This window comes from Mesocricetus auratus, unplaced genomic scaffold (assembly GCF_017639785.1).
Source record: "Mesocricetus auratus isolate SY011 unplaced genomic scaffold, BCM_Maur_2.0 Super-Scaffold_100707, whole genome shotgun sequence".
Classification (NCBI taxonomy): Eukaryota; Metazoa; Chordata; class Mammalia; order Rodentia; family Cricetidae; genus Mesocricetus; species Mesocricetus auratus.
This window is the reverse complement of record NW_024429269.1, coordinates 12,107,388-12,118,744: the sequence shown is the minus strand read 5'-3', so window position 1 is coordinate 12,118,744 and position 11,357 is coordinate 12,107,388. Positions and strand designations below refer to the sequence as shown.

General features: G+C 46.4%; 1 protein-coding gene across 1 annotated transcript; it reads right to left on the bottom strand.

The window, feature by feature from the left end:
* Positions 1–2,158: 2,158 nt before the first annotated feature.
* On the bottom strand, positions 2,159–4,724 carry LOC101822759 (cathepsin G). The gene is made up of 5 exons (XM_005075353.3): positions 4,620–4,724; positions 3,796–3,943; positions 3,246–3,381; positions 2,802–3,056; positions 2,159–2,433 (listed from the first exon to the last, which is right to left on the bottom strand). Exons 1-5 carry the CDS (start codon positions 4,672–4,674, stop codon positions 2,218–2,220), a joined length of 810 nt encoding a protein of 269 aa, XP_005075410.1. The 5' UTR covers positions 4,675–4,724; the 3' UTR covers positions 2,159–2,217.
* Positions 4,725–11,357: the final 6,633 nt, after the last annotated feature.

Genomic DNA, 11,357 nt, shown 5'->3' with positions numbered 1-11,357 from the left:
CAGATAGATCCATGTTTATCGCCTTGTACAAAACTTAAGTCCAAATGGATCAAAGATCTCAACATAAATCCAACCACACTGAAACTTTTAGAAGAGAAAGTGGGAGATACTCTTCAACGAGTTGGTACAGGAGACCACTTCCTAAACATAACACCACTGGCACAGACACTGAGATTGACAATTAACAAATGGGACCTTCTGAAACTAAAAAGCTTCTGTAAGGCAAAGGACACAGTCAAAAAGACAAAAAGGCAGGCCACAGAATGGGAAAAGATATTCACTAACCCTACATCTGACAGAGGGCTAATCTCCAAAATTTACAAAGAACTCAAGAAACAAGTCTCCAAAACACCAAAGGATCCAATTAAAAGTTGGGGTACAGAACTAAATAGAGAATTCTCAATAGAGGAGGCTAAAATGGCCAAGAGACACTTAAGAAAGTGCTCAACATCCTTAGCCATCAGGGAAATGCAAATCAAAACAACTCTGAGATACCATCTTACTCCTGTCAGAATGGCTAAAATGAAAAACATGGAAGACAATTTATGCTGGAGAGGATGTGGAGACAGAGGAACACTCCTCCACTGCTGGTGGGAGTGCCAACTCATACAGCCTCTTTGGAAATCAGTATGGAGATTCCTCAGGAAAATGGGAATTAATCTACCACAAGACCCAGCAATTCCACTCTTAGGCATATATCCAAATGAGGCAAGTTCATACAACAAGGGCATCTGCTCCATTATGTTCATAGCAGCATATTTGTAATAGCCAGAACCTGGAAGCAACCTAGATGCCCCTCAACTGAAGAGTGGATAGAGAAAATGTGGTACATTTACACAATGGAGTATTACTCAGCAGAAAAAAAAACATTGGAATCTTGAAATTCGCAGGTAAATGGATAGCACTGGAAGAAACCATCCTGAGTGAGGTTACACAGTTGCAAAAAGACAAACATGGTATGTACTCACTAATATATGGATTTTAGACATGGATCAGGATAGTGCCAGCCTGCACTTCCACTGATAGAGAGTCTGGGAAACAGGAAAGAACCTAAAAGATATGCATATATGCATGTACCCAAGAGAAGAGGATTGAGACAAGATCCTCTGAATGGATGGGGAACACGGCGAGGGGTGGGGGGGGAGTGGGAGCTGGGAAGAAGAAAGGGGGAGAAGAGGAAGAGAGAGTAGGTCTTGGGGGAACAGGAAGTTGAGTAAGTGGGGGTAGAATAGGGGGAAGAGGGAATCATAGGTTAGACGACAGATCAGGCACCAGAGTGACCTCGAGTGATCTAAAGAGATAACACCAATTGGCAAGCTAAGCAATAGTGGAGAGATCATCTCGAATGCCCATTCCTGATAAGGAACTTGATGTCTACAACCATCCTGGAGCCTTCATCCAGTGACTGATGGAAGCAGAGGCAAACACCCACAGTTAAATACTGAACAGAACCCAAGGAACCCAGTGACAGAGAGAGGAGCGATGAGCAAATTGGCAAAGAATGGGCTGGCAAAACCAGCAGAGACAGCTGATCTGAACAGGGGAGAGCTCTTGGACCCCAGAGCGACAGCGGGAAGGCCAGCATGGGACTGATCTGGACCCCCCAAATGTGAATGACAGCGAGAAGGCCTGAGCCTTCTGCACAGCTCAGCACTGAGTGGGTGGGCGTCGGGGAGAGAGAGAGCCTGCCCTGAGGAGCGAAGTGGATTCAGAGAGTGAGATGGGGGAGAAAGGCGGGCTATGGCTTAAGGAAGGGAGGAGGCTCACCCAGGCTGTGGGTAGATGATAGGGTTTGTTTGTCATGGGGAAGAAAACTCGTTTTCTGGAGGAACTTCCCTCTATCCAGGCATATGTGGTTGGGTACTCACTGGAGAACAAGTGTTTATGCTCCTCCAACACTGACATATGGAACCCTAATCCCCATTTGAAAGGGGTTAGATGCCAGGAGATGGGTTACAAGAGGAGACCCCTTGCGAGTAGCCACCCTATGGAAGAGGCCCCATGGAATTCCCGTACTTTCTACCTTGTGAGGACGCCAGAGAAGACAGCTGTGATCTTGTAAGCAGCCCGTCACCAGACACCAAATGGTTGGTGCCCTGACTTTGGACTTCTCAGCCTCTCAAATGTGACAAAATTTTGATGTAGGAGTTCAAGCGAATTAAGACACCACTAAGTGATATTTAATAAACAAAATTTACATTATCCATATGACATTAATCAAGGCTGTGGAAATCCCCCAGAGCCGGTCTGTGCCCCAGACAGGGGGTCAGTAGGTCCCTGATGCCACGGTGAGAGCCGTCTCATTGTTCTCTTTATCCAGGGAATGAAGCTCTGGATCTTGGTGAATACAGCTGGAGGAGTGCCATCCCTGTCTCCATAGGAGACGATGCCCTGGGCCACATTGTTGCATACCAGAGGGCCACCAGAATCACCCTGTGGGCAGAGGAGAGAGAGGACATGATGCCCTATGATTCAGGCTCCCAGAGAAGACAAGGGAGGGTCCTTCAGCTGCCTGTGGGGGGGCTGGGCATTTGAAGGGCTTGCAGAAGTGAAGCCCTTGGGTCTTTCAGCTGTTGGGCTTCAGGCCTGGCTAAAGTTACTGCCTCGAGCTCACTCAATCAAGGCACTTCCGCCTTTCCCATTAAAGTAAGTTGTAGGCTTTCCTGTTATTCCCGAAGAGGAAAACCCCTTTCTACTCTGGGCTAGTCCCCCAGGCCTGAGGGCATGGAGACTGGGCCTGCTGTCCTGTCAGCCCTGAGCCCCTTGTCCCAAGAAATGCTAGTGGGCATTGATCCTCTTACCCTGAAGGCGGACTTCCTTTCTCTTGGGTTTCCCACACAGATCTGAGTCTGGCTGTTGTAGGTGCCGAAGCGATTGCTGCACTTTTGGTCCCTCTGCACTCTTAGCTGCACCTCCTGGAGTACATTGGTTCGCCTGCTCCGGCTCACCAGGCCCCAGCCAGCCACTGTGCACAAATCCCCGGGACGCAGTCGGTTAGTGGCCTCAGGCAGTTTCACAGGCCTCACGGCTTGACTCCTCCGGATTCTCCTCCTCAGCTATCGAGAGGAATGTAGGTACTTCAGCTCAGCTGTCACCCACACACAGGGCAGGAGGGGTCGGGGGGCACGACACTCTGTTCTCAACACCACCCTGGAACCCCACTTCCTTCTCAACAGTCCCCGAACACAGAAAAGCCACACAGCCAAGAGGGAGCCGGCAAGCCCGGAGAGCCAGAGGTCAGGTACCTGAAGCAGCATGATGTCATTGCTGATGGTCTCCGGGTCGTAATCAGGATGGCGGATGGCTCTGAGCACAGTGACGTGCTGCTGGCTCCTTTCTGGCCTCTGGATGTTGTGGGCCCCCAGGGTGACATTTATAGAGCTGCAAAAGAAAAGTTGAACTAGAGGTGGATATGAGATCCCGCATCTCAGTGGGGCAGTTGATGGCCCGGGGACAGGAAAACTGCAGCTAGAGAGAGTAGGGAGGGGCGTGGGAGGGCCCTGGGCTTGACCCCCGACTGCTGTTTCCCAGAAACCCTGAACTGGGGACAGCAGTTGAATAGAAATAGTTGAATAGGAGTGCCTTCTGCCTCCTCCTCCTCCTTCTGTACCTCCTGGTCACACCCTCCTTTTCTCCGTATCCACCCTGGCTCCCCCCTCCCAGTTCTGTCTTGTCTCTAGAACTAAAGCAGAACTTTTCATTATAACAAACGTAACTGTAATTGCATACATTCAGGTGGGTCTGAGGAGGAAGTTTCAGGGACTTTGGTTTCCTGGGAAGCTCCAGGGTCCTCACCTTCCCCAGCAGTGAGCTGCTGTCATGACAAAGTCTTCTCGAACCAGAAACCCTCCACAAGCAGCCATCCCTTCTGGAGTCCCAATCAGAAGGAAGGCCATGTAAGGGCGGGAGTGGGGCCTGGCTTCTCGGCCTCCAATGATCTTTCCTGCAAGGAAGCAGCGGGTGGGCTGCTTAAAAAGGCTGCAAGTGGGCATGGGGAGGAGTCGGGGTGACAGAGTAGAGCTTTGTGGACATCAGGTACAGGGAGAAGATGCCAAGCTCTGCAGGAATTACTCCTGGTGTGAAGGGAGATTCATCCCCTCCCCAGACCTTTGAGTGTTCCTTCTCCAGATGGAGAACCATGTTGGTTCCACACAAGGCTGGCCCTGGCCTCAGGCGTTGAAGAAAGAGGCTTTCCCAAGGTGTAAGTGTTCTTTGCTCCCTGGTATCTTTCTCAGAGAGCATCTCACGTCTCAGAGTCCACCTCCTGGCATCGTGGGACTAGATATGAGTCTAGACGTAAGCTGAGGGGACTTTTACAGCTGTCTTCTTGTCTCTGGCTTTGGTATATGGGCTACTGAATAAATTTATGTAGAAAATATTTATACAGCACTTCTTATATGTGCGGGCCAATGACAAGAATCTCTCATACATTAACCAATTTAACTGCCATAGCAACACTAGGAGGCAGTATTAATATTATCCACATTTTTTATACATAAGGAAATGGAGGAGATGTTGTTCAAATAACTCACTCAATGATACAGAGTTAGGATCACCGCAACAGTGCAGCTCTAATACATAGGATGAGATAGGATCTCTGAGGTGTGGTGGTCACTCACCTGCCTCATCTCCTCGGAGCAGGACAAAGATCAACACGAGTGGGAGCCACGTCATCTTTCCAGAACCACTCGCTGTTAGGCAGTTGCTGCTTGTACTTCTCTCTGCCAGACTTTTATCCCCCATGGAGAGGAAGGAAGGGGGCGCTGGGAAGTCCCACTTTCCTGCTCGTGTGACAGGTTTCATCACCCAAGGCTTCCTAGGAGGTTTGCACACCAACTGCCAGTGATCTAGGAGAAGAGGGACTCGACCAAGCCAGTGTGGTGTCCCACATAGTAACTGTGTCAGTGCTGACAGCCAAGTAGAAACCAAGAGTGGGTCTTGGAACAATGTGTCCCAAGTCCACCATAAGCTCAGTAATTCAGGGAAACCCCTTCTCTGTCTCTCCTTACGGGGCTAGAGCTTCAATTGACATTCAAGGAATGTCTATCTATCTATCTATCTATCTATCTATCTGTCTATCTATCTACACAAATACACACAACACACAAATACACACAACACACACACACACAGACAGAGAGAGACTCAGAGAGAGAGAGAGACTCAGAGAGAGTCAGAGTTGTACATAGCACAGGATGGCTTCAACATGGCTATCTGGTTGAGGCTGACCTTGAACTTCTGATGTTCCTGCCTCCACTCCCAAGTCCTGGGACTGCTGGAGTACACCACCATGTCGTGTTTATGAGGTGCTGGGGACCAAACCTAGGGTCTCAAGCGTGGTAGGCAATCACTCTACCAACTCTGGATTCTTTATTCCCATGTAGTTAGTAATGTCCAAGGACAAAGATGAATAAATGGTGGGAGGTGTGGGTGAAGACAACAGGAAAGGTCAAAGAGGGAGAAAGAGGAACGAAGCCGCCCACCCTCACTCTTTAAGACCCTTACTGCTCCCGTGTCCTTCCAGAAGTTGCCAAGGTGGAGAGAATGGCCATTCTCCTGAGGTCATGGAGGGCGCTGGAGAAGAAGGGGCAGGTCAAGCCTCTCATACTAACTTTCTTGGCTCTCCTGAGTCCTAACACACTCTTGGTGGAATCATGACTCAGTCGAAGACTTTTTGCCAATTCTGGCAAAGGTCTTTGTTCTCCAGGATCCCCTGTGTGCTGTGGAGGCCCAGCAGCTTGACTTGTGGAGAGCTGTTTGACCTTTGCCAGGAAACATTTAGGATCTCATATTATAGACAGTGGAAGAGACCAGTCAGCTAGTGTGCATTCTTAGCCTCTTGGGTAATAATTTAAAAAGGAGGCATGTTTAAGGTTGTGCTACATGTACATCTAGAAGAGCTGGGGTCAAATAATGAACGGGGTGGGGATGCACAGGAGATCACGACAGAGTCACACAATGGGCTATTAAACGCACTGAAAAATATCTAGCTGACTCACTGTACACAGCAGATGGTTTTAATCCTGCATCCCTTCTGCGAAACAACTGCTGACTGGCACACTTCCTAATCTAAGGAGCACGATAGGCTAACTCTGAAAAGGATTGGAAGTTCAGCATTCTCTCTCATCTCACACACAGTTTTCCACTTATTTTCAGAGCTGCACAGAGCTGAATCCCGTGTTAATCCATGTTCGCTGTGTGTATCGGAGAAGTAATGCGAAGGAAGAGAGAACATCCCAGCAAGGTTACCTTTGCGTCCGGGATACTTTCATTCCAGTAAGGGCTCAACATTTTGCTTTGTTTCATTAATGTTATCTGGATTAAAAAAAAAAGGACAGAAGTCTGAATACACAGAAAAAAGAGGTATGAAAGACACACACCCAGTTATGTAAGCAATGGTGTGCACCAGGCGTTTTATACCAGTGACCAAAGATTTCACATCCTCTTTCCTACTAAAAACAATGAGACACGTGGCTGTTAACAATGGAAAAGTCTGAGAAGTGCCTGTGCAGGAGTTATCTTCAGGACCAAATTGAAGGGATAGTGAGAGTCTAGACAGTAAAATACTGACATCTGATAAATCAGCATCATCACCCATCCATGGATATAAACCCAAAGGAAGCTCACCTCCAAGGAGGGCACTCTCTGCATCTGTCTGAGCAGGAGTTTGCGATAGCCTCAGTCAGGAGCACTTGGAAAGGGTGACTTGAGGGATATTCTATAATAGGACACCTACAAATATAAGTGGACATTAGTCTCCTCCACACATGTAGAAAACATTAGAAAGGACTGAAGAAAACACTCAGTGAAATCATGTTTATATAAAACTCCAAATTAGGTAAAGCATGACTTTGTGTAGAAGTTCTCATGAGATAAGTATATAAAGGAAACACACAAAAGAAAAGCATATAAAAATCCAGAAGGCTGCATCAAGCCAGAATGTCCGTACATCTAGGGCTGGAGGGAAGAATCATAGAGGGTTTCTGGAAAATGACTCCACCTACCGACCTAAAACACAACAGTTGCCTCATAAGCGTTCTTTTGATGGTATGCATAGACTCTGTGGGCTTTCCAAATAAATATATTTTGCATTATATATGTAAATACACATATATTAAAGTCTCTTTGCTACAGAGGGTGTTGGAGAGAACATTTGAGTGGAAAGGGCACTATCATAATAGATCAGAGTAGATATCTTTAAAACATTTTTATTTGAATAAAATTGTGGTTTGAACAAGAAAGACTGTTAATTTATTTCACAATGTCCATAACTGGTTGCATCTGTCAGTTACATTTTTTTCCTCTGGGGTGTTGGGACATTAATAGTGGGTATTTCCCATCTCCTTCCTGGGCTGCAGAAGCCCCACATATCTACCCTCTGGGCAGGCAGTGACCAGCTGCAGCTAGGTCAGAGATACCCCCACCCCCAATTGAGAAACCAATTTAGTTGTTCTTGACTGTGTAGGAGACAAGGGCCATATTGACCTCACCTCCTCAGGGCTCTTAGGGTGTTTTGGAAGCAGCTCAGATGTCTCCTCTGAGTGTAGATATTTTGTCAGTGTTATGCTAGGAGGAGGCAATATCACAGCCGGTCCTTTTGACAAAGTGTCTGCAAGCAGCCAGATCCCTTAACCAAGACCTGGACTGTGTGTTGCTTTCCCTGTAAGAGCAGCAGGTGATGAAGGAGAGGCTGAAGCTCCAGAGGGTCCCCAAGCACAGGACTGCAAATAGTAGGTTTGCTGGCATCTGCACAAAACCTTCCAGACTGAGAATTTAGAAAGACACACTTGGGAGTCACAGGTCCTGAGCATGTCTGCCAGAAAAGCGCATTCCCAATGCTAGGCAGGGGCCAATATGACATCCTCTTGGTAAACCTCCCAGACCATCTGAACCTTCAACAATATAGATCATGATATAGGCATGGGATGATGTGTCTAGCCAGTAAGACAGATCACCCAAATCTTCAACATATAGATCATAATATAGGCATGTCTAGCCAGTTAGAAAAGTTTATTTTAAAGTTCTACTTAGTGGCGTGTAGAAGCTTGTATTCTTTTACACTGAGTGGAGAAATTATAATAATTATATTATTATTAATGCAATTTAATTCTAATTTTGTGAGGGATAAAAGGGCAATAACCAGAAAGAAAGGCAATTTTATGTAACCCTTCCTTGCTTCTTTATATTACTTGTTTTTCTATAATAGAAATGCATATTTACCTTTTTGGGGACAGGATCTCAGGTAGCTCATGGTGGACTCTAACTCTCTCTGTTGCTAAGGATGACCTTGGATTCTTAACCATCTTCTCCATTTCTAGTTCTGGGATTGCAGACATGTGCCACCATTCGAGGCTGAGCTGAAATGTACTGGTTTTATAAGAAGAGAAAATTATGTTGTTTATAGGAAAGTGGATGGAAGTGGGGATCATAGGGAGAAATGAAATAAACCAGACTCAGAAAGACAAACGCCACATACTTTCTTCCAAGTGTGGATTTTGGACACAGGGAGACGTGGCAGTAGAGGGGACTGTCAGAACTATGGAAGGAGACATGTTTGGGGGGGTGTAGGAGGGAGAGGGTAAGAAGAGGGAGTGTATGCTCAACATGTGCTATATGTTGGTGGGGACTCCCGTGAGCTGGCCCTGGTGGAATGAATGAGGGTAGGCTGAACCCCAGGGTGGGAGAGCAGGAGAGCTGGCCCTGTCCCCTGATGCCTGCCACACTGGGTGAGCTAGCCAGGACAATGCTGGAGGCTCACCTGGGTGGTGACAATGAGGGAAAGAAGCAACTGGCCAACCCAGCTACCACCCAGGCCCAGAGCCAGGACTGTGAGTTGGCCCACCCTAACACCCACCTCATCTGTGAACTCCTGGAGCACCGGTGTAGCAGAAGCCAGAGGCCTCAGATCAGACCAATGACTCATTGCAACGAACACTTACAAGTAAAGATGTGTGGACTAACGTGTTTACTGTGTAACTTATCGGATTACACTACAGCTTCCACGCCAAGGATTTTTTGTTCATTTTGTTGTTGTTGGTTTTGTTGTTTGGTTTTACTTCTAAATTTTGTTTTTTGGGGAGGCTATAAGGGCAGAGGGCAGAAGCAAGGGCATGGGAGATGAGTGGGTTCTGGATGCATGATGTGAAATCTACAAGAAATCAATAAAAAGTTAAAAAAAAGTGTCTCTGCCTGTGCTGCCAAGTCAGAACATCTCATATATAGTATTTCTGCTGATATAATGAGTAGGACTGAACTGTCAGACACTGCTACAAGATGCCTCCCTACTTTTGATGGCAGAAGCCTTGTTTTCTGTGCCATGGGCTCTGGCTTGCACTCTGGGACTCTGGGGGGGGGGACTGGCTTTCTGGGATCTCTGTATTTCTGTTGAGTGATTGCCCCTGGTGCATCACCTACCCACCTCTGTGTAGGCACCTAACTCCTTCTCAGTGTGTTGCTGCTGCTAGTGTTCTAACCCTGGGTGACTCCGCACACAAACGTTGACACAGTTAGGTGTGAAACCTACCTAGCTCTATATGTTTTCTCCCTTTTGTTTCAATGTGCTGAATTTTGTTTGTGCACAGTCATGTGCTTGGCTAGTTATTATTTTTTCTTTTTAAAAAGTTCACTGGCAGGCCATACCATCCGGGGATGCAAGTAGGGGCCACAGCTCTTCCCTCAGTCCCTCCAAAGCCAACCCACAGGTTCATCCCCAGTGCAGACCATTCCTGTGACCTCCCTGCCCCCTCTGCCTCCATCACTAGTGGACCACACAGTCTTCCTCTTCTCATTCCACCCCCCATGCACTGCTTTATCCCAGTCCCTAAACCCATCGGGCACTCCCTGGGAGCCCACAGGACACTCCCACCAGCCAGCCCAGATCGTCCCCTCTCCCTCCACCCTCCAAGTCCAATGCCCCAGTCTCAGCTGTAGCTCTGTAGCAGGCTTGATGCAGCCTCTCCTCACTCTCTGTCCCCATGCCCAGGGGACTAAGCAGATCCTGATGGGACACCCTGCTTTCCTCCCTCCTGTGGACCCTCAGCACCCCTTTCCCAGTCAATCCCCATTCCTACATGTTAGCTCCCAATACCTAGAAACACATTTTGTCTGGAAACCCAGTCTCCACACCTATCAGGATCCTAACAGGAAACGCACAGCAACCATACACTCCTAACAACTAGAGAGGGCATCAGAAACCAAGGAACAAGACATTCACCCAACAAAGACAAGATCAAACATCAACCCCTAGAATTTCAATCTTCCCAACATTGTAACCAGTAACAACCCAAGACAATATGTTTCTACTAGAGTCCAGCAACACTACCACAGCAGACCCTCAGCATTGGAGCATGGCTGAAGCACAAGGACCTTAAAGCAGCCTTTATGAATGTGTTAGAGGTCCTGGAAAAGAAAAGGAATACATCCCTTAAATAAAATTTTGAAAACTCAAACATACAATGACTAAAACAATTCCCCTGGAAAAATCTGGAAATGAAAAATTTAGAAACTTGAACAGAAATCTCATAGATAAACCTCACCTGCAGAGTACAGGAGATGGAAGGAGAATCACAGGCATTGAAGACATGTTAGAAGAACAGACACATCAGTCAAGGAAAACGATAAATCTAAAAAGTTCACGGAACAAAACATTCAGAAAATCAGGAACACCACTAAAAGACCAAATCTAAGAATAATAGGAATAAAGGAAGGAGAAGAAACCCAAGTCAAAGGCACAGAAAATATTCTGGACAAAATAATAGAATAAAATTTCCCTAATTAAAGAAGGAGATGCCTATTAAAGTACAAGAAGCTTACAGAATACCAAATAGACTGAACCAGAAAAGAAAGTCCCCTTGATACATAATAATCAAAATACTAAGCATACAGAACAAAGAAAGAACATAAAAAGATGCAAGAGGAAAAGACCAACTAACATATAAAGGCAGACCTATTAGAATACACATGACTTCTCAATGGAGACTCTAAAATCCAGAAGGGCCTGGAAAGATGTTCTATACCCAGTAAAATGTCCAATCACAATAGATGGAGAAAACAAGATATTCCATGATAAAACTAAACTACAGAAGTCACAAGAAGGAAAACTCCAACCTAACGAGGTTAATTGCATACAAGAAAACACAGGAAATAAATAATCTTAGACAGGGGATCAAAACATGGGACACACAAAAACAAAACAAAACAAAACATGGGACACACAAACACCCACAAAATACCATTACCACCATCACCACCACCACCACAACAACAACAAAATAATAGGAATCAACAAACACTGCTCATTGATTTCTCTTAAGATCAATGGTCTCCATTTCCCAATACAAAGATGCAGACTAACAGAA

What these genes read in the sequence shown, in the direction of transcription:
- LOC101822759 (XM_005075353.3), bottom strand. Translation starts at nt 4,674, where the DNA reads ATGACGTGGCTCCCACTCGTGTTGATCTTTGTCCTGCTCCGAGGAGAT. An exon ending in GCTCCGAGGAGATGAGGCAG is followed by an intron (nt 3,944 to 4,619) that starts GTGAGTGACCAC and finishes GCTTCCTTGCAG; the next exon opens with GAAAGATCATTGGAGGCCGA. An exon ending in ATGACATCATGCTGCTTCAG is followed by an intron (nt 3,057 to 3,245) that starts GTACCTGACCTC and finishes TCCTCTCGATAG; the next exon opens with CTGAGGAGGAGAATCCGGAG.